At 44.1% G+C, this 23714-nt stretch overlaps 1 protein-coding gene across 2 annotated transcripts; it reads right to left on the bottom strand.

The window, feature by feature from the left end:
- Positions 1-18: 18 nt before the first annotated feature.
- On the bottom strand, positions 19-23589 carry LOC121315374 (ADP-dependent glucokinase-like). 2 transcript variants are annotated; one of them, XM_041249401.1, is made up of 7 exons: positions 23441-23589; positions 22826-23078; positions 14649-14808; positions 12165-12355; positions 11844-11940; positions 10533-10669; positions 19-2163 (listed from the first exon to the last, which is right to left on the bottom strand). In XM_041249401.1, exons 2-7 carry the CDS (start codon positions 23025-23027, stop codon positions 1493-1495), a joined length of 1458 nt encoding a protein of 485 aa, XP_041105335.1. In that variant the 5' UTR covers positions 23028-23078; positions 23441-23589; the 3' UTR covers positions 19-1492. The 2 variants fall into 2 exon arrangements, with proteins under 2 accessions (XP_041105335.1, XP_041105336.1); XM_041249402.1 differs by having other exon boundaries at positions 22826-23045.
- Between the last annotated feature and the right edge of the window lie 125 nt (positions 23590-23714).

Genomic DNA, 23714 nt, shown 5'->3' with positions numbered 1-23714 from the left:
ACTGCAGTGGACACTGAGTGGAATGCAAAAGATTTTATTTTACTCCAGTTCAGGCAACCCCAACAGAACTTCATTCATTGTAAAATGCTTTTTTTAAAATTTGTTCTGTAAAAATCAAACCAAAAGATTGCCAACCTGAGTCCTACTGTTCATTCTTCGCACTTGGGCCACTATATTGCAAGTCTCGCATGTAGACTTTAGAGCAGCTCAGCTATGCTATGGGCAGGGTCACATCCACTACGAGAGAACCAACTAAACAGACCCAGTAAAATAAACTCACATCCAACCATCAAGAAACAGCAGACTCTAGAAGCTGCAGATTTCATTAGTTCTGTTTCACAGCATGGTCAGTTATTGTTGTGTTGTATGAGGTGTCTCTCCCCTCCTGGAGAATTGTTCAAATTCTTAAAGCTTTACAGCTTATTCTCATGAGGTGCTACTCGGTGTTAATTATTGTATATTTGAGCATGACGATCTGAATTCTTCTGTGTAAATGTGCAAATGCAGCTGCTATCAGTGAGAGAAACCTCACTGTTTGTTTCAAATAACAAACAAAAACCAATCTGCCTTTAATCTGAAGAAGAGGAAATAAAACAAAATTAAAAAAAAACACAGAAGAGCAGCAGAAATCCTGGCATGAGAAAGCATGGAATGTTTGGAAATGGCTTTGTGCATATTATATATTACCCCTCTGTTCTGCTAATCTCAACAGCATTCACACTGAATTTGTGCATACTACATCTATTATATATTACCCCTCTGTTCTGCTAATCTCAACATTGGCTTGTGTGTATTGCAGCAGTCACTAAGGGCAACCAAAACAAAATACTCACTTCATCATTAAAATACAAATAGAAGTTTGCAGAAAACACAGCAAGTACAATATGCAGCCATCCACATGAAACCCAGTGAAAGCCTGTGCAAGACAACACACGAAGGCCTGAATTACATAGAAATATGAACACATATTCACATTAACAATGCCGTACTACTGCAATCTATACCCAGGCCTAGCATGATTATACTTCATGAGCTGCACTTTCATTGGCTGACATTTTAAATAAGACTTCTAGTTTATCATAAAGACTTAGCTGGGCTTTGTTCATGTAAATAAACTTTTATTGTTTTTTGTACCAAATGTGACCCCTAGCATATGAGTTAAGAGCTACATATAATTGGTTACGTAGCACCTGTAATAAAACTTACCAGCAACCCCACAGACACCCAGAAGCAGGAACGCTACACCCAGGTGTCGTGGACTCAGCATGTGTTCTACATAAGAAAATGAAGTTGACCAGTCCCAATGACAGCGCATGGCTTCAATATGCATTTGATAACTACCGTGGCTAGATGTGTTTAAAGATTTAAAAAGAAATAAAAGAAAACACAAAAAAGTAAAACAAGAATAGATTTTAAAAAGCACTTCACATAAGTGGGCATTTTTTTTCAGGAGTTGAAGAAGTCTGTAATTTGCCAGAGTGTCTCCTCCCTGTTAAATCTGCAGCACTAACCCAGCCGCTGAGACATTGTCCCCTCCTCCGGCAGTCTGGTACACGTCTGTGCACACCAGCACGGGGGCAACACACACCTCATAGTCAGCCTCCTCCCAGCAGGCAACGGGCTTGGTCTCCAGCAAGGGCATTCTCTGGCTGCCTTCCTGGCGGCTGATGGAAAACGAGTCGTCCATGATGAGCTTGGCCTTGCCGGGGTTGATGTCGGGCGAGCCGCACACATGCCGGTTGGCAGTGAGGGAAGCCTTGGCCGTGGCTGACATGGTGTTCTTCCAGGAGGAGCCTGTAGTCACAATGATGGCCTGGAAGGCCAGGGTGTGGACGTGCAGCCTGGTGAGTCTGCGGCCCCCGGCCTGGCCCTGCCTCTCAGTGCTCAGCAGGCGGTACAGCTCCCTCATCTGGTCCAGGACTGTAGCCACGCGGGGGTTGGGGTCGGAGAGCACAGTGACGTTGCCCCCCTTCAGCAGGCTGAGCAGGTTGGGCAGCTCCTGCTCGTTCATGCCCAGAGAGCTGGCATAGGGCACCACCTGGCTCAGCAGCGCCCGCATCAGACCCTCGTCCACGAAGGAGGCCATCTCGAAATGGACGCCTGTCGCCTCATCTAACGACAGCATCAGGGCATTCAGACGCTCCAGCCGGGCCTCACGCACACCTGGGAAGCAAGCAGCACCAGTAAGACACTCACTCATCGAGGAGGGCAATATCAGAGGACACAGGACGGAATAAAGGGAAGGCAATATCGGAGGACACAGGACAGAATAAAGGGAGGGCAATATCAGAGGACATGGCTGGATAAAGGGAGCGCATTATCACATTATCAGAGGACATGGCTGTACAAAGGGAGCGCATTATCAGAGGACACAGGCCTGGATAAACGGAGGGCAATATCAGGAATATCAGAGGACACAGGGCTGGATAAACGGAGGGCAATATCAGAGGACACAGGGCTGGATAAACGGAGGGCAATATCAGAGGACACAGGGCTGGATAAAGGGAGGAGGCCCTTTTAACTCCTTTAGTGCATAGTTAAATAAATGAAAGATAAAGCAACTGTAAAAAGTCACCATCCTAAAATCTTTTAATTTTGTAGCCTCATATGTAATTTACATTTTTGTACACACTTAGAGAACTAAGCATGCCAGTCAGAGGTCAGAGGAGTGTGTGGGGTCTGGTTCCCAAAAGTGAAACGTTACATCTCCACTGTTTAAGCAGAAGAACTAACAATAGTGTTCAAAGCAATACAAGTTCAGTGGGTTACCAGAAAATAAACCTGGAGTGGAATAGAAGTAACGCATCCTTATTCAGGAAGCATTATGGTACTAAATTTTCAGAGAGCTTCACGGGTCAGTTTAGAGTTAAGAGTACACCCCTATTGGATTTATTATGAGCTATAGCACAGTCTGAACATTCAAGATATTTCCCAGACATGCCTATTGGTCCCTAACCTGCCTCACACATCAAAATGAGTTTCAAACTACTTCTCATTTAGAAAGTACATTTTCTAAATTTAACTAGAAACCTGCACCCCACGAGACAGTACAGGCTCTGTACAAAAGTTATCCTGCAAGTTTTAAACCGCATTTTTTAATATTGACTACTTACTCTGTAAAATGTAATAGTTATGCTGGTATCTTTTGGTAGTATATGTCTATGGATAAGTACTATAGTTGCATTTCAGCCCATTCAAAAAAAGGTCATAATTAAGCGATGACGAGATACTGCCTATTTTTGGCCAAGCAATTTTTTTAAAATTCTCTTAAACAGCTGAATATTGTTTTTATTTAACAAAAAAAACTCCAAACACTAAAAATATCAAGCTGTTTTGAAATCCCCACATTGGAAGCCAGAGCATCATTTATCAGAAACCAAGAAAACTAAAACACAAACAAAAAAAACCTTGAAGGCCGTGGGATCCATATATTATAAAAAAAAAACAAAAAAAAAAAAAATAAAACAAAAGCCCAATCCTGGGACCAAGACCTGCATTAACATGCAACGTATTCATGTGAGGCGAGCCCAATCCTGCGACCAAGACCTGCATTAACATGCAACGTATTCATGTGAGGAGAGCCCAATCCTGGGACCAAGACCTTCATTAACATGCAACGTATTCATGTGAGGCGAGCCCAATCCTGCGATCAAGACCTGAAATAGCATGCAACGTATTCATGTGAGGAGAGCCCAATCCTGGGACCAAGACCTGTAATAGCATGCAACGTATTCATGTGAGGAGAGCCCAATCCTGGGACCAAGACCTGTAATAGCATGCAACGTATTCATGTGAGGCGAGCCCAAACCTGCGACCAAGACCTGTAATAGCATGCAACGTATTCATGTGAGGAGAGCCCAATCCTGGGACCAAGACCTGTAATAGCATGCAACGTATTCATGTGAGGAGAGCCCAATCCTGGGACCAAGACCTGCAATAGCATGCAACGTATTCATGTGAGGCGAGCCCAATCCTGGGATCAAGACTTCAAATAGCATGCAACGTATTCATGTGAGGAGAGCCCAATCCTGGGACCAAGACCTGTAATAGCATGCAACGTATTCATGTGAGGAGAGCCCAATCCTGGGACCAAGACCTGAAATAGCATGCAACGTAGAGCCCAATCCTGCGACCAAGACCTGAAATAGCATGCAACGTATTCATGTGAGGAGAGCCCAATCCTGCGACCAAGACCTGTAATAGCATGCAACGTATTCATGTGAGGAGAGCCCAATCCTGGGACCAAGACCTGAAATAGCATGCAACGTAGAGCCCAATCCTGCGACCAAGACCTGAAATAGCATGCAACGTATTCATGTGAGGAGAGCCCAATCCTGCGACCAAGACCTGCACCTGTAGTAAAACCCTTCTGCTTTTGCAAACTTTTAATTTGATTATCTTCAGATTATGGCACTTTAAACCTTTAAGAGTAAGTAGCGGGGGTTCCGACAAACAAAACGTTCCACATCCTCAAGTGTTACTACAACTGTTTAAATACAGCACTATACATCCCCAAGTGTTTAAATAATATACCTGTAATTTTTCTTTTCATTGTTAACATCTTGACAAATTTTTACACTTAGAAGTCTGTTTCAAAACTCTTTTTAATAATGGTTGCTCTAGTGCACTGGGGTTTGAGATCTGTACCCTAAATCACTACAGGAGGAGTGATTAAAAAAAAACAAGTGCTCTGGCTTTTCAATTCCACATCATGGATCGTTATTGCTGCATTACCTGTTTGACAAGGGCAGAAATAATCCTGACACTATCAGTGCACTAGAGTGGACATTTTTAAAAGAGTTTTGCGGTTTTGACTTGCATGCAAAGTCTAATGCAAACTAAGCATGTGATCAGCACAATTTATTTTACTCTGGCACCATCAGTAAAACATCAGACAAGTGAAATGGAAAGCCCTTGATGATGTAAAACCATTTGTCAAACACACTGTCCCGGGACCCCACCAAGTACAGGGATTCAAAATTGCAATTCTGAAAAGTTCAAGGCTTAACATCCCAGAGCACATTTACAAAGCCGACCTGCAAACGGACCAAGAGATTAGCTTCCCTGCAAGTGTCCAGGGTATGATGCTGCTCAAAGATATAAGTTTAGTAATCCCCAGTAATGTTGTTGAAGCTGACACCCTGGGATCCTTCAGGAAGCTGCTTGATGAGATTCTGGGATCAATAAGCTACTAACAACCAAACGAGCAAGATGGGCCGAATGGCCTCCTCTCGTTTGTAAACTTTCTTATGTTCTTATGTTCTAAATAAAGTTTATCAACAGTAAATAGTACACAATCATGCTAACAACTGTCTGGTAATTCATTATTAGCAAGCTATGAAGGATAAGAATTCCAAACTATTTCATATATATATGGATGCCTTCTAAAAACTAACATTTCATTTCTAAGGATGCACACAGTATATACTGCACAGTTCTGAAGCACTTGCTTAAAATGAAACAGGCAGTTCTAGTGCTATTTAGTCATACTGGATTGCTTCCCACATCCCTGCTGCTTCACAACAAGCAGACCAGGCACTGGATACATGTTGGGAACATGTGCTAGAGCAGGTAGAGCTGTGGAATTCACTGCAACAGAATGACAAGCATAGCTGCTCTTGCAGACCAGGCACTGGATACATGTGGAATTCACTGCAACAGAATGACAAGGATAGCTGCTCTTGCAGACCAGGCACTGGATACATGTGGAATTCACTGCAACAGAATGACAAGGATAGCTGCTCTTGCAGACCAGGCACTGGATACATGTGGTATTCACTGCAACAGAATGACAAGGATAGCTGCTCTTGCAGACCAGGCACGGGATACATGTGGTATTCACTGCAACAGAATGACAAGTATAGCTGCTCTTGCAGACCAGGCACGGGATACATGTGGAATTCACTGCAACAGAATGACAAGTATAGCTGCTCTTGCAGACCAGGCACTGGATACATGTGGAATTCACTGCAACAGATTGACAAGTATAGCTGCTCTTGCAGACCAGGCACTGGATACATGTGGAATTCACTGCAACAGAATGACAAGTATAGCTGCTCTTGCAGACCAGGCACTGGATACATGTGGAATTCACTGCAACAGAATGACAAGTATAGCTGCTCTTGCAGACCAGGCACTGGATACATTCACAGGGGTGATACTGCATCCTGGTTATCATGGCCTTTAATTCATGACCACCCCTTGAGGGTGGATAGAGGTATTTTAAGACGTGCACATTCCCATGCATAGATCAAACTCACAGATGCAGAAGGACATGTCTCAGGCATAGCAACAATGCAAAACCTTGATTCTAGAAGAGCTTAATTGAAACACGGAAATAATGCAGCTCATTCAAGTGGATAGACCTGTGTTCTAATTCCAAACACTAGGGAATTCCATTAGAATCATCCAGGGGGTGACAAGAGTGACACTGTGGGAATACAACTTGAGAATCACCTACAGCTACTGCCCCTACAGAGACCCTGCAAGAAGCACTGCAGAGTACTGGCTGCGGTGATCCCTTTACACTGTACTGTACGGGCAATGACAGGATCTCAAAACACACATAGCCCCAATTCATTAAAGAAATGGCTACATTAAGTTTTTATGTTTGGCTTAATAACAACATAATAATCAAAAACATTACACAAGTTACACATGCTTTCTTCCACAAGTAAAAACAAGGGCTGACTAACGCAGCGTCAGAGAATGGACATGGTGGTGCATTCAAGGCATAGAAACATTCTTTCTGCATCTTCAGCAATATTAACAGAACCCTCACCCAGGGAGACAGGTTCTGAATCTTCAGCAATATTAACAGAACCCTCACCCAGGGAGACAGGTTCAGGGAGACAGGCATCTTCAGCAATATTAACAGAACCCTCACCCAGGGAGACAGGTTCTGCATCTTCAGCAATATTAACAGAACCCTCACCCAGGGAGACAGGTTCTGAATCTTCAGCAATATTAACAGAACCCTCACCCAGGGAGACAGGTTCTGAATCTTCAGCAATATTAACAGAACCCTCACCCAGGGAGACAGGGCATCTTCAGCAATATTAACAGGACCCTCACTCAGGGAGACAGGTTCTGCATCTTCAGCAATATTAACAGAACCCTCACCCAGGGAGACAGAATCTTCAGCAATATTAACAGAACCCTCACCCAGGGAGACAGGTTCTGCATCTTCAGCAATATTAACAGAACCCTCACCCAGGGAGACAGGTTCTGCATCTTCAGCAATATTAACAGAACCCTCACCCAGGGAGACAGGTTCTGCATCTTCAGCAATATTAACAGGACCCTCACCCAGGGAGACAGGTTCTGCATCTTCAGCAATATTAACAGAACCCTCACCCAGGGAGACAGCATCTTCAGCAATATTTCAGGGAGACAGGTTCTGCATCTTCAGCAATATTAACAGGGAGACAATCTTCAGCTCACCCAGGGAGACAGGTTCTGCATCTTCAGCAATATTAACAGAACCCTCACCCAGGGAGACAGGTTCAGCATCTTCAGCAATATTAACAGAACCCTCACCCAGGGAGACAGCATCTTCAGCAATATTAACAGAACCCTCACCCAGGGAGACAGGTTCTGCATCTTCAGCAATATTAACAGAACCCTCACCCAGGGAGACAGCATCTTCAGCAATATTAACAGAACCCTCACCCAGGGAGACAGGTTCAGCATCTTCAGCAATATTAACAGGACCCTCACCCAGGGAGACAGGTTCTGCATCTTCAGCAATATTAACAGGACCCTCACCCAGGGAGACAGGTTCAGCATCTTCAGCAATATTAACAGAACCCTCACCCAGGGAGACAGGTTCAGCATCTTCAGCAATATTAACAGAACCCTCACCCAGGGAGACAGGTTCAGAACCCTCACCCAGGGAGACAGGTTCTGCATCTTCAGCAATATTAACAGAACCCTCACCCAGGGAGACAGGTTCTGCATCTTCAGCAATATTAACAGGACCCTCACCCAGGGAGACAATCTTCAGCAATATTAACAGGACCCTCACCCAGGGAGACAGGTTCTGCATCTTCAGCAATATTAACAGGACCCTCACCCAGGGAGACAGGTTCTGCATCTTCAGCAATATTAACAGGACCCTCACCCAGGGAGACAGGTTCTGCATCTTCAGCAATATTAACAGGACCCTCACCCAGGGAGACAGGTTCTGCATCTTCAGCAATATTAACAGGACCCTCACCCAGGGAGACAGGTTCAGCATCTTCAGCAATATTAACAGGACCCTCACCCAGGGAGACAGCATCTTCAGCAATATTAACAGGACCCTCACCCAGGGAGACAGGTTCTGCATCTTCAGCAATATTAACAGGACCCTCACCCAGGGAGACAGGTTCTGCATCTTCAGCAATATTAACAGGACCCTCACCCAGGGAGACAGGTTAGCATCTTCAGCAATATTAACAGAACCCTCACCCAGGGAGACAGGTTCTGAATCTTCAGCAATATTAACAGGACCCTCACCCAGGGAGACAGGTTCTGCATCTTCAGCAATATTAACAGAACCCTCACCCAGGGAGACAGGTTCTGAATCTTCAGCAATATTAACAGAACCCTCACCCAGGGAGACAGGTTCTGCATCTTCAGCAATATTAACAGAACCCTCACCCAGGGAGACAGGTTCTGCATCTTCAGCAATATTAACAGAACCCTCACCCAGGGAGACAGGTTCTGCATCTTCAGCAATATTAACAGGACCCTCACCCAGGGAGACAGGTTCAGCATCTTCAGCAATATTAACAGAACCCTCACCCAGGGAGACAGGTTCTGCATCTTCAGCAATATTAACAGGACCCTCACCCAGGGAGACAGGTTCTGCATCTTCAGCAATATTAACAGAACCCTCACCCAGGGAGACAGGTTCTGCATCTTCAGCAATATTAACAGGACCCTCACCCAGGGAGACAGGTTCTGCATCTTCAGCAATATTAACAGGACCCTCACCCAGGGAGACAGGTTCTGCATCTTCAGCAATATTAACAGGACCCTCACCCAGGGAGACAGGTTCTGCATCTTCAGCAATATTAACAGGACCCTCACCCAGGGAGACAGGTTCTGCATCTTCAGCAATATTAACAGGACCCTCACCCAGGGAGACAGGTTCTGCATCTTCAGCAATATTAACAGGACCCTCACCCAGGGAGACAGGTTCTGCATCTTCAGCAATATTAACAGGACCCTCACCCAGGGAGACAGGTTCTGCATCTTCAGCAATATTAACAGAACCTTCACCCAGGGAGACAGGTTCTGCATCTTCAGCAATATTAACAGAACCCTCACTCAGGGAGACAGGTTCGGCATCTTCAGCTACACAAGTCTTACTTCACTGGAGAGTGGGAAGCTAAAGAACTAGGAATATGAACAGGTTAAGATCAAAGCTAGGTACACAAACAAGGACCACAATTTGTGTTAAGGATATTTCCTGCAGCGTTGAGCATCATCTATTTGATAGAAAGCTGATCATTTCCATGAGAAACATAGTAACCCTGATGCATTTACCCATTACCCAGTGTTACGATCAGTTAGCAAGCCAACCTCGTGTCTCCTCAGTCTACCAGCAGTATCTGAAACTATGCAAATGTACCACTGGTATTGCTGAATCTGAATTTAAATAAAGACACAACTACCTCATCTACAACAAAGGCTATATTTGCTCTAGAAAGAGTGCACAGAAGAGCGACAAGAATTATTCCCAATTTAAAAAGGCATATCATATGCAGACAGGCTAAAATAATTGAATCTATTCAGTCTTGAACAAAGAAGACTATGCGGCAATCTGATTCAAGCATTCAAAATTCTAAAAGGTATTGACAATGTCGACCCAAGGGACTTTTTCGACCTGAAAAAAAAAAACAAGGACCAGGGGTCACAAATGGAGATTAGACAAAGGGACATTCAGAAAAGAAAATAGGAGGCACTTTTTTACACAGAGAATTGTGAGGGTCTGGAATCAACTCCCCAGTAATGTTGTTGAAGCTGGCACCCTGGGATCCTTCAAGAAGCTGCTTGATGAGATTCCAGGAACAATAAGCTAGTAACAACCATTCCATACTAACAACCATTCCATCTCACCTGCTGTGCACGTCCATTCAGAACCTCACCTGCTGTGCACGTCCATTCAGAACCTCACCTGCTGTGCACGTCCATTCAGAATCTCACCTGCTGTGCACGTCCATTCAATATATAAACTAGCTCTCATGTGGAGTTGTGAAAGAAGCACATGAAAACATGCATTGAAAAACAAAATATCGATCTGGTAGGATAGTATGTTAAAGAAAGCTATCAGTTTGTAGGTTTTATTTTCAGGCAGTCCATTACTGTTTCAATATCAAATATACACACCATTTCTGTTGGTTGTGTTTTGCTTGCAGAAGTTGTATTTTTTCAAATAGGAAGTTGCTGTCAATACCTTTTCAAATAGAAAGTTGCTGTCAATACCTTTTCAAATAGAAAGTTGCTGTCAGTATCTTTTTCAAATAGAAAGTTACTGTCAATACCTTTTTCAAATGGAAAGTTATCCATCATCTGGAGCCCACCAATCACAAGAAGGTCCGGCCTGAAAGCCTGGAGCTGCTCCTCAAAGTCCTCCAGGGAGTCCAGCAGAGGGTTGTGGTCATCACTGTGAACGATGTACCTGCGTGACAAACACAGACAGACTTGCTTAGAGCTGGAAATGAGCATTGTGCGTCTTGAAACAATCCATCTTTATTAATGGGAAGACTGCTTTTCATCTTTAATGGCAGGCGTATACACTGCAAAGTTAGTTTGGCTGGTTCAAATTGCTCCTTGAGATCTGAGGATCACAAGCAATTATACGACTCGTACTGCGCTGCCCTATTGTCACAGGTGGCTCCGTGGTGACGTCAGATCAGGAAGTAAATCCACAACACACAGGACTTCGAGGTCAGCGAAATGCGCTGCTTGTGTGTTTATTATAAACGAATGAACAGAATAAAAACACAAACATTTTTATAAACAAAACAGCGCGGTGGCCAAAACAAATAAACAAACAAACAAACAAACAAACGGTGGACGAACCCAAACAACAAGTATCGTGCTGGTCCTCCAGCACGCGTAGCAGTTGTTATTTTCCATGATTTTTCCTCTCGCGCTCTCCCGTTCTCCACTCACCGAACACCCAACCCAAGTGAGTGAAAGACTGCCTCTTATGCAGCTATACTGACACTCGGTTGCTATTCAATCATTCAACTGGAATCTCGGCACATCTGCATGTGAACTGATTGTGCTCTCCGTGCTGCCATCCTAATACCAAGTTTAATCTGCACGTGGAGTGATTGTGCAATCCCTGTGCCTAAATACAAACATTTTATCACACTTGTGCTACATAGCCCCACATTATATCCCGTGCACCAATACATATACACCAACATGAACACGCCACATACAACATAAAACACAAAAATACGCACAGGGGGGACACCCCGCCACACCAATATGCTACCGGTAATCAAAACATCCATCTCAATAAGCCTTCATTTAATGAAACAAATACAGTTAATAACCCTAGTGAAAGAGATGTAGGAATGCGGTGGAGGGAGGACGGAATCTTTGATGGAGAGAGGGAACCATGTGGTTTTCTGACTACCAACTGCCTGAAGATTTACTGATAGGAGACCTTGGAAATAACAAGCATGGATCAGCAGAGTCTCTTTTTACTGGAACTTTTCATTTTCTTACTTTCTTCATTTAAGGGCTATTTTATTAGTGAAAAAAGGGGGACATGATGAGTAAGTGAATCAGTACCTTTCAAAAGATAAAAGAAACAAAAGTCAATCCGTATTACAGACCTGTTTGCTCTCCTGGAGACGTACTCTCCCCATTTCGCCCCAGTGGGGTATTCTAGAATCAAGTGAATATCGGGGTCCTCCACTGGCTTCCCAGCCACTGCGAAGAGAAAGCAACAGTGTGAGTATACCTCAAGTGCTGTGTGCATGCTGCAGATCAGTCATCTTCTGCTAAACTAATAATGAGATAAGATCAATACAGTACCAGTGCAGCCACTGACACCAAAATAAAAAAAGAGGGTCCCTTTCATGCCTAAAGATCTAAAATGTTGAACAAAAAAAAACAAAAAAACAATACTACCACAAAGCACACCATTCTCTAACCTGTCACATGATCAGAAAGGACATCAGTGACTTCTGGGCTGAAGCGACCTCCCAGGAGCACGTCGCACCCCTCCGAGGCCAGTCGGTTAGCCATGACTGCAGCGTTCCCTCCGAGAGCCCATCGATTCCCTTGGAGCCCCCGGGACGCTTCCACCAGCTCGTTAAACAAAGTATCATTGGACAGAAATCTCCTGCAAGGAAACACAAACCATCACACCACACGCTACACAGCTAACCCCAGCCAGGAATCTCCTGCAAGGAAAAACAAGCCATCACACCACACGCTACCCAGCTAACCCCAGCCAGGAATCTCCTGCAAGGAAACAAAAAACATCATACCACACACTACCCAGCTAACCCCAGCCAGGAATCTCCTGCAAGGAAACACAAGCCATCACACCACACGCTACCCAGCTAACCCCAGCCAGGAATCTCCTGCAAGGAAACAAAAAACATCATACCACACACTACCCAGCTAACCCCAGCCAGGAATCTCCTGCAAGGAAACAAAAAACATCATACCACACGCTACACAGCTAACCCCAGCCAGGAATCTCCTGCAAGGAAACACAAACCATCACACCACACGCTACACCTAACCCCAGCCAGGAATCTCCTGCACAAGCCATCACACCACAGCTACCCAGCTAACCCCAGCCAGGAATCTCCTGCAAGGAAAAACAAGCCATCACACCACACGCTACCCAGCTAACCCCAGCCAGGAATCTCCTGCAAGGAAAAACAAGCCATCACACCACACGCTACACAGCTAACCCCAGCCAGGAATCTCCTGCAAGGAAAGGAACAAGGCCATCACACCACACGCTACCTGCAAGGAAACACAAACCTAACCTACACAGCTAACCCCAGCCAGGAATCTCCTGCAAGGAAACCCACAAGCCATCACACCACACGCTACCCAGCTAACCCCAGCCAGGAATCTCCTGCAAGGAAACAAAAAACATCAACCACACATCAGCTAACCCCAGCCAGGAATCTCCTGCAAGGAAACACAAACCATCACACCACACACTACACAGCTAACCACAGCCAGGAATCTCCTGCAAGGAAAAACAAGCCATCACACCACACGCTACCCAGCTAACCCCAGCCAGGAATCTCCTGCAAGGAAACACAAACCATCACACCACACGCTACACAGCTAACCCCAGCCAGGAATCTCCTGCAAGGAAAAACAAGCCATCACACCACACGCTACCCAGCTAACCCCAGCCAGGAATCTCCTGCAAGGAAACACAAGCCATCACCACCACACGCTACAGCCAGCTAACCCCAGCCAGGAATCTCCTGCAAGGAAACACAAGCCATCACACCACACACAGCTAACCCCAGCCAGGAATCTCCTGCAAGGAAACACAAACCATCACACCACAGCCAGGAATCTCCTGCAAGGAAACACAAGCCATCACACCACACGCTACCCAGCTAACCCCAGCCAGGAATCTCCTGCAAGGAAACACAAACCATCATACCACACACTACACAACTAACCACAGCCAGGAATCTCCTGCAAGGAAACACAAGCCATCACACCACACGCTACCCAGCTAACCCCAGCCAGGAATCTCCTGCAAGGAAACACAAACCATCATACCACACACTACACAACTAACCCCAGCCAGGAATCTCCTGCAAGGAAAAACAAGCCATCACACCACACGCTACCCAGCTAACCTTAGCCAGGAATCTCCTGCAAGGAAACACAAACCATCACACCACACGCTACACAGCTAACCCCAGCCAGGAATCTCCTGCAAGGAAACAAAAACCATCATACCACACACTACACAACTAACCACAGCCAGGAATCTCCTGCAAGGAAACACAAACCATCACACCACACACTACACAACTAACCACAGCCAGGAATCTCCTGCAAGGAAACACAAACCATCACACCACACACTACACAACTAACCACAGCCAGGACTTTAAACACAACAGAGAGACCAGGACCAGACACTGAGAGGAGATTCTCAGTGGCTATTAAGTGGCTGATGCATTGTTGATGCAGAGTCATTGGAATACTTTGACAACTGAGAAGATAAAATTCTAGGACTAATCAGCAACTAGATGATGTTCTAGGATTAATCAGGGACTAGGAACAATACAAGCAATGATGGACTAAAGTTAAAACAAATGTAGCAAGAGTCACGCTCTTTGCAAATGACTGGTAATCAGAGGCTGCTGTATTCAAATGCACGATGGAAAGGGAACCAAAGCTCAAGCCTGGATGACTATAGTAAAACCACATGGCTGGACTACGGGAAATTAATGTGCACCCCCACCCCCCCCACCCCTCCCCCCCCCCCCCCCCCCCCCCCCCCCCCCCCCCCCCCCCCCCCCCCCCCCCCCCCCACCCCCCTCCCTCCCCCCCCCCCCCCCCCCCCGGGGGGTCGGGACAGGAATGAAAGCTGCATGCATTACAGAGCTAACAGCACTGCATGCTTTGTATTCACTTACTCAGAGGCTGCCCCGGGTGGAAAGAAGAATGCAAAGCTCTGGGAGAGCTGCTCCCTGCTTTCAATGCAGTCGTGATGAAAGGGGGTTTTGCTGGGTTTAAGACCAATCTCATTTAAGAGCTTGACGCCGTCCACAATAATGTCCACACAGCCGCCGAAACCTGAAAAATAAAATGTTTTGACATTTGTATTCACATCCTGGGCTATAAATATCATCTTGGGAATGAAACTGAACACGCGAGACAAACAAGATAGTGTTAAACGAGCAGTTATCAAGATTCAGATATGACTGTGACAGTAAAATAAAGACAGACCACAAGGAGGCCTCTATCATTGTGTGCAAGAACACAAAGAATGAACTCATTTTGCTTCTTAAAGTCGAATGAAGCCTGCTGAATAATGTTACGTTAACATATTGAATTACACAATGCTTTGTAATTTTCCTTATACAGTGGCTCTCAAAAGTATTCACCCCCCTTGGACTTTTCCACATTTTATTGTGTTACAACATGGATGTGTTATCAAAATGGATTTCATTAGGAGTTTTTGCCACTGATCAACACAAAAAAAGCCTATAATGTCAAAGTGAAAAATAAAATCTACAAATTGTTCTAAATTAATTACAAATACAAAACAGAAAATAATTGATTGCATAAGTATTCACCCCCTTTGCTATGGCACACCTAAATAAGCACTGGTGCAACCAATTGTCTTTAGAAGTCACATAATTAGTTGAATGGTGTTTTGTTAGTAAATTTCCTAACAAAAATTACATCATGAAGATGAAGGAACATTCAAAGCAAATCCAGAATAAGGTTCTTCAAAAGCACCAATCAGGGGTAGGATATAAGAACATTTCCAAGGCATTGAATATCCCCTGGAGCTCAGTAAAGTCCATTATTAAGAAATGAAGAGAATATGACAACTTTGAATCTGTCTAGAACAGGCCGTCCTCAAAAACTGAGCATCCGAGCGAGAAGGGCACTAGTCAGAGAGGCCACCAAGAGGCCTATGGCAACTCTAAAGGAGTTACAGTCTTCCACGGCTGAGCTGGGAGACACTGTGCATAAGGCAACAATCACCCAGGTGCTTCACAAAACTGGCCTTTATGGGAGAGTGGCAAAAACAAAGCCATTGTTGAAAAAAAACATCAAATCTCAGCTAGAGTTTGCCAGAAGGCATGTGGGAGACTGAGACCAAGTGGAAGAAGATTCTATGGTCTGATGAAACCAAAATAGAGCTTTTTGGCCTCAACGCTAAGCTCTATGTTTGGCGCAAGCCTAATACCGCACATCATCCTGAGAACACCATCCCTACCGTGAAGCATGGTGGTGGCAGCATCATGCTATGGGGATGCTTCTCTGCGTCAGGGCCTGGAAAGCTTGTGAAGAAAGAGGGCAAAATGGATGCAGCAAAGTACAGAGAAATCCTGGAGGAAAACCTGCTGAAGTCTGCAAGAGAACTGGGAAAATTCATCTTCCAGCAGGATAATGACCCCAAACATACAGCCAAAGACACACTGGAGTGGCTTAAAAACAAAAAGGTCAATGTCCTGGAGTGGCCCAGTCAAAGCCCGGACCTCAATCCAATTGAGAATGTGGACAGTTGAAAATTGCTTTTCATCAAAGGTCGGAGCTTTGACGGAGCTTGAGCAATTTTGCAAAGAAGAATGGGAAAAAATTGCAGTGTCCAGATGTGCAAAGCTGGTAGACACTTATCCAAATAGACTCATGGCTGTAATTGCTGCCAAAGGTGCCTCTACCAAATGTTGACTCAAGGGGGTGAATACTTATGCAATCAATTATTTTCTGTTTTATATTTGTAATTAATTTAGAACAATTTGTAGATTTTATTTTTCACTTTGACATTATGGACTTTTTTGTGTTGATCAGTGGCAAAAACTCCTAATGAAATCCATTTTGATTCCATGTTGTAACACAAGAAAATGTGGAAAAGTCCAAGGGGGTGAATACTTTTGAGAGCCAGTGTACTTAACAGAAAACTGACACAAATGGAAAAGTGACATTTCGAAATCTAACATGAAATAATACTGTACTACTATTATGGCTTCCGGTAGAGTTTTGCTATTTCATTTTGTAGTTTCTTTGATTATATGATGTTAAATAAAAGACCTAAATTATTTCATATACAGAACATCCTTGCTATAATAAACCTGTTGGGATCCAAGCCTTTTGTTCGTTATATCGAGGGGTAGCGAAAGGACAATCAAAATGAATGATAAACTGTTGGAGTAAGTTAGAGATTGTGAATACAAGTAGAATTACATGTACCTGTTCATCTCATGTATGCAGTGTTCTGCCTTTGCTTTATCCAATTCATTAAAGAATTAAAACGCAGAACAAAAAGCAAAAATCCAGAACTGAAGCTGAACTTTTATTCAAAATCAATCTGCCACAAATCATTTCAAAGTGGATCAAATCTTAATCCAACATGCAAGACTCTCAAACTGATCTTTTATTCCAAATCATCCCGACATGAAAAGTTCATAAAATCTTCAAGTTTTTTGTTTTTTTCCTTAATCAATTTTGCTTGCCATATCGTTGCTGAACAAGCCAAAAAAGTGCTTTTGACAACCTATATTCATGACAGAGCTATGCCTGCGTTACTCCTTTTTTCAAACGATCAATACAGTTTCCAGTTTTATTGCAACATAAAATTATTTTCGTTTTGAATGTATAATTACACAACGCACGCTTCTTATTGAGACAAAATAGTTGACTTTACTGCAGAGGTGACATCCCGTGTGTACAGACCGGGATATTGACAGCGTGTATTTATATGATCTTTTATTTTTTATTTTGGGTCCAGGGGTCAGGTTCGTTATAGCCAAAGATTCGTTATAATGAAGGGCGTTATAGCCAGGGTGTTTAAATAAAAAAGTAACATGTCAATCCTAAAATTCTAGGTGATGCTAAACTTTTGGCCACAGCAGGAGGACAATCTGCAAAGAAACAGGAGCAAGGTGCTGTTGAACTATCAGACAGTTCTCCCTAGGTGCTGTTGAACTATCAGACAGTTCTCACTAGGTGCTGTTGAACTATCAGACAGATCTCCCTAGGTGCTGTTGAACTATCAGACAGTTCTCACTAGGTTCTGTTGAAGTATCAGTTCTCCCTAGGTGCTGTTGAAGTATCAGACAGATCTCCCTAGGTGCTGTTGAAGTATCAGACAGCTCTCCCTAGGTGCTGTTGAACTATCAGACGGTTCTCCCTAGGTGCTGCTGAAGTATCAGACAGATCTCCCTAGGTGCTGTTGAACTATCAGACGGCTCTCCCTAGGTGCTGTTGAACTATCAGACAGTTCTCCCTAGGTGCTGTTGAACTATCAGACAGCTCTCCCTAGGTGCTGTTGAACTATCAGACAGTTCTCCCTAGGTGCTGTTGAACTATCAGACAGTTCTCCCTAGGTGCTGTTGAACTATCAGACAGTTCTCCCTAGGTGCTGTTGAACTATCAGACAGTTCTCCCTAGGTGCTGTTGAACTATCAGACGGCTCTCCCTAGGTGCTGTTGAACTATCAGACAGTTCTCCCTAGGTGCTGTTGAACTATCAGACAGTTCTCCCTAGGTGCTGTTGAACTATCAGACATTTCTCCCTAGGTGCTGTTGAACTATCAGACATTTCTCCCTAGGTGCTGTTGAACTATCAGACAGTTCTCCCTAGGTGCTGTTGAACTATCAGACAGTTCTCCCTAGGTGCTGTTGAACTATCAGACAGTTCTCCCTAGGTGCTGTTGAACTATCAGACAGTTCTCCCTAGGTGCTGTTGAACTATCAGACAGTTCTCCCTAGGTGCTGTTGAACTATCAGACAGTTCTCCCTAGGTGCTGTTGAACTATCAGACAGTTCTCCCTAGGTGCTGTTGAACTATCAGACATTTCTCCCTAGGTGCTGTTGAACTATCAGACAGTTCTCCCTAGGTGCTGTTGAACTATCAGACATTTCTCCCTAGGTGCTGTTGAACTATCAGACATTTCTCCCTAGGTGCTGTTGAACTATCAGACAGTTCTCCCTAGGTGCTGTTGAACTATCAGACATTTCTCCCTAGGTGCTGTTGAACTATCAGACAGTTCTCCCTAGGTGCTGTTGAACTATCAGACAGTTCTCCCTAGGTGCTGTTGAACTATCAGACAGTTCTCCCTAGGTGCTGTTGAACTATCAGACAGTTCTCCCTAGGTGCTGTTGAACTATCAGACAGTTCTCCCTAGGTGCTGCTGAACTATCAGACAGTTCTCCCTAGGTGCTGTTGAACTATCAGACAGTTCTCCCTAGGTGCTGTTGAACTATCAGACAGTTCTCCCTAGGTGCTGTTGAACTATCAGACAGTTCTCCCTAGGTGCTGTTGAACTATCAGACAGTTCTCCCTAGGTGCTGTTGAACTATCAGACAGTTCTCCCTAGGTGCTGTTGAACTATCAGACATTTCTCCCTAGGTGCTGTTGAACTATCAGACATTTCTCCCTAGGTGCTGTTGAACTATCAGACAGTTCTCCCTAGGTGCTGTTGAACTATCAGACATTTCTCCCTAGGTGCTGTTGAACTATCAGACATTTCTCCCTAGGTGCTGTTGAACTATCAGACATTTCTCCCTAGGTGCTGTTGAACTATCAGACATTTCTCCCTAGGTGCTGTTGAACTATCAGACAGTTCTCCCTAGGTGCTGTTGAACTATCAGACGGCTCTCCCTAGGTGCTGTTGAACTATCAGACAGTTCTCCCTAGGTGCTGTTGAACTATCAGACAGTTCTCCCTAGGTGCTGTTGAACTATCAGACATTTCTCCCTAGGTGCTGTTGAACTATCAGACAGTTCTCCCTAGGTGCTGTTGAACTATCAGACAGTTCTCCCTAGGTGCTGTTGAACTATCAGACATTTCTCCCTAGGTGCTGTTGAACTATCAGACGGCTCTCCCTAGGTGCTGTTGAACTATCAGACAGCTCTCCCTAGGTGCTGTTGAACTATCAGACGGCTCTCCCTAGGTGCTGTTGAACTATCAGACGGTTCTCCCTAGGTGCTGTTGAACTATCAGACAGTTCTCCCTAGGTGCTGTTGAACTATCAGACAGTTCTCCCTAGGTGCTGTTGAACTATCAGACGGCTCTCCCTAGGTGCTGTTGAACTATCAGACAGTTCTCCCTAGGTGCTGTTGAACTATCAGACATTTCTCCCTAGGTGCTGTTGAACTATCAGACATTTCTCCCTAGGTGCTGTTGAACTATCAGACATTTCTCCCTAGGTGCTGTTGAACTATCAGACGGTTCTCCCTAGGTGCTGTTGAACTATCAGACATTTCTCCCTAGGTGCTGTTGAACTATCAGACATTTCTCCCTAGGTGCTGTTGAACTATCAGACATTTCTCCCTAGGTGCTGTTGAACTATCAGACATTTCTCCCTAGGTGCTGTTGAACTATCAGACATTTCTCCCTAGGTGCTGTTGAACTATCAGACATTTCTCCCTAGGTGCTGTTGAACTATCAGACATTTCTCCCTAGGTGCTGTTGAACTATCAGACATTTCTCCCTAGGTGCTGTTGAACTATCAGACATTTCTCCCTAGGTGCTGTTGAACTATCAGACATTTCTCCCTAGGTGCTGTTGAACTATCAGACAGTTCTCCCTAGGTGCTGTTGAACTATCAGACAGTTCTCCCTAGGTGCTGTTGAACTATCAGACAGTTCTCCCTAGGTGCTGTTGAACTATCAGACATTTCTCCCTAGGTGCTGTTGAACTATCAGACAGTTCTCCCTAGGTGCTGTTGAACTATCAGACAGTTCTCCCTAGGTGCTGTTGAACTATCAGACAGTTCTCCCTAGGTGCTGCTGAACTATCAGACAGTTCTCCCTAGGTGCTGTTGAACTATCAGACGGCTCTCCCTAGGTGCTGTTGAACTATCAGACAGTTCTCCCTAGGTGCTGTTGAACTATCAGACAGTTCTCCCTAGGTGCTGTTGAACTATCAGACAGTTCTCCCTAGGTGCTGTTGAACTATCAGACAGTTCTCCCTAGGTGCTGTTGAACTATCAGACATTTCTCCCTAGGTGCTGTTGAACTATCAGACAGTTCTCCCTAGGTGCTGTTGAACTATCAGACAGTTCTCCCTAGGTGCTGTTGAACTATCAGACAGTTCTCCCTAGGTGCTGTTGAACTATCAGACAGTTCTCCCTAGGTGCTGTTGAACTATCAGACATTTCTCCCTAGGTGCTGTTGAACTATCAGACAGTTCTCCCTAGGTGCTGTTGAACTATCAGACAGTTCTCCCTAGGTGCTGTTGAACTATCAGACAGTTCTCCCTAGGTGCTGTTGAACTATCAGACAGTTCTCCCTAGGTGCTGTTGAACTATCAGACAGTTCTCCCTAGGTGCTGTTGAACTATCAGACAGTTCTCCCTAGGTGCTGTTGAACTATCAGACAGTTCTCCCTAGGTGCTGTTGAACTATCAGACAGTTCTCCCTAGGTGCTGTTGAACTATCAGACAGTTCTCCCTAGGTGCTGTTGAACTATCAGACATTTCTCCCTAGGTGCTGTTGAACTATCAGACATTTCTCCCTAGGTGCTGTTGAACTATCAGACAGTTCTCACTAGGTGCTGCTGAACTATCAGACAGATCTCCCTAGGTGCTGCTGAACTATCAGACAGATCTCCCTAGGTGCTGTTGAACTATCAGACGGCTCTCCCTAGGTGCTGTTGAACTATCAGACAGTTCTCCCTAGGTGCTGTTGAAGTATCAGACAGTTCTCCCTAGGTGCTGTTGAACTATCAGACAGTTCTCACTAGGTGCTGCTGAACTATCAGACAGATCTCCCTAGGTGCTGTTGAACTATCAGACAGTTCTCACTAGGTGCTGTTGAACTATCAGACAGATGAGTGTTTGCAGCTTCTCAGAGAATTGCCACAGGAATGACTGCCAGATAAAGAACTGGACTCTACGTTCACAAACTCTGTGATGAATGATTAGCAAATGCTGACCTGAAGCACCAAGAGCTAGTACTGCCAGCTACACCTCAGGGCTAAAGTGCAACTGGAGATCCCTTTGAAAGAATGTAAACAACTTGCTCCAATACATTAAGCAGCAGTGAAATCGCTTTGATTTTCATGTGCTTTGTAGGTAAATGTGAACACTATTACTTTTTCCTCTATGGAGGTATTAAATGAAATGGTATCTCACTGCCTGCATATCCAGTAAAAAAAAAAAAAAAAAAAACCTATATTAATGCATTTTAATTCCAGGCTATAAGGCAACAAAAGGCGAACATTTTGAAAGGAGGTGTAGACTTTCTATAGGCACTGCACGTGTAGCACACCAAGTTTTACATTTATCATGAGACCAATTGTGATGAAAAGTTCCTACATTAGTGTGTTTATTTATGTCATACTTGCTTTTTTACATCCTCCAATTGTGCTGAAACTTGAAGAAATGCTTTAGTAATTGAGAGCACCAATTAAAAACAGTGTCTGGATGGTAAACATTTCTTGCATGCATACATAGTTTACTTTTCATGACACAAATTTTACAATTTTTGACTTGTGTAAGGCTTTATATTTTGCATGAAATACTGTAATTTAGAAAATGCACTGACATTGCACTTTGATAAGTATCAAATGTCATAAGAGACTCCAAACAGAGTCCCTTAATGTGAATTGTGGGACTAAATGCAAATTCATGCTGACACAGCACAATGGCAATCCTCTGAAAATGTTGCTCTCAAGGTTTAAAACTAGTTTTACCAGCATAGCTGGAGAACAGCCAGAGTGTAACCCTTCTGTGACCACTCTGTAGTCAGTACACTGTACAGTAAGTGTGCAAAGCCAAATGTTTAAAACACAAACACACCACAAAATACTACAACGTTTACACTTGATTTTAGTCCAAATGCTTTATCATGCAATAAAGATTATAATTTAGGAGAATTATTATTTTTTTTTTTAACCTGTCCTGTTTAAGGACAAAATAAGATAATATAGCACAGTACATTAAACTGATCAAATTAAGTTGCTTTGTAGCAAACCCAGCGACATGAGCAGACTTTTCCAGCACATTCATCCCACCGCATAGCCCAGAATAGTTATTTATTTATGAACTGTATGGCATAGCGTGCGTTACAAATTTCGAAAAATTATTATAAAACACATTTTATAATTTAACAGTAATAATAATATTTGCTTACCTATGGCTACTTTGGGTCTGCGGAAGCTGTCGATGTCGACTTTACTCTCGGCTCTCAGCAGCGATGTTAAAACTGTGTCCAGCCTGTGGTCGAGTGAATGCTGGACCGGGGATCGGTACCACAAAGCCAACAGAATAACCAGAAGAGACGCGACGGTTCCGTATCTCACAAGACTACTGCTGGTGTCCCGCCCATTCGCCATTTCAAACGCCAAGGAAAACTAAACCATACACCCGGAGACGAAGAAGTAATACTCGCACACACACAGAGAGAGAGAGAGAGAGAGACAGAGAGAGATAAACCAGCGAACTAGAAGCGCAACCCGAACACACACCACAGCCAGGGGGAGTGACAGCAAAGCGGAAGCAACTGCTCAAACAATGCAGGAGCAAAACGTGACAGCTTCGTTTCCTGGCTTTTGTTACATGCAGCGTTTTTAAGAAGGTTAATGTGATAAAATTGAGGTAAAGTATTGGGTATGATTAAAAAAAAAAAAGAAAAACACATATTTACTTTTGTGCCTCTGTATATTTGTCACCGCACCGTCCCCCACTCTGACAGTGGCAATGTTATTTAGAGACGTCGTGAATTATTGTAAGAAATATTTACACTCACCAGCTCAGAAACGTGTCCGATTCATTTGGATAGAAAATGAACCGCGCAGTTAATGTAGAATACTCAAAGAATCTCCACTTTCAATGCCAGTACAGTGCTGTGGAAACAGGAAGACCTCGTGCATGCAGTTCCGCTGGAATAACCAGCAGGCGCTGCAACGATGAATGTGTATTTTGTTTATTGTCGACTACATTGCGATGGAAATACATTAAGCTAGATATAGGTGGATGATGCAGATGGTACGTTCCAGGATACTTACACCAGCTGGCCGCAT

This window comes from Polyodon spathula, chromosome 5, assembly GCF_017654505.1.
Source record: "Polyodon spathula isolate WHYD16114869_AA chromosome 5, ASM1765450v1, whole genome shotgun sequence".
NCBI lineage: Eukaryota > Metazoa > Chordata > Actinopteri > Acipenseriformes > Polyodontidae > Polyodon > Polyodon spathula.
Note: the sequence above shows the minus strand (reverse complement) of the source record. Positions and strands in the feature narration are given on the sequence as shown.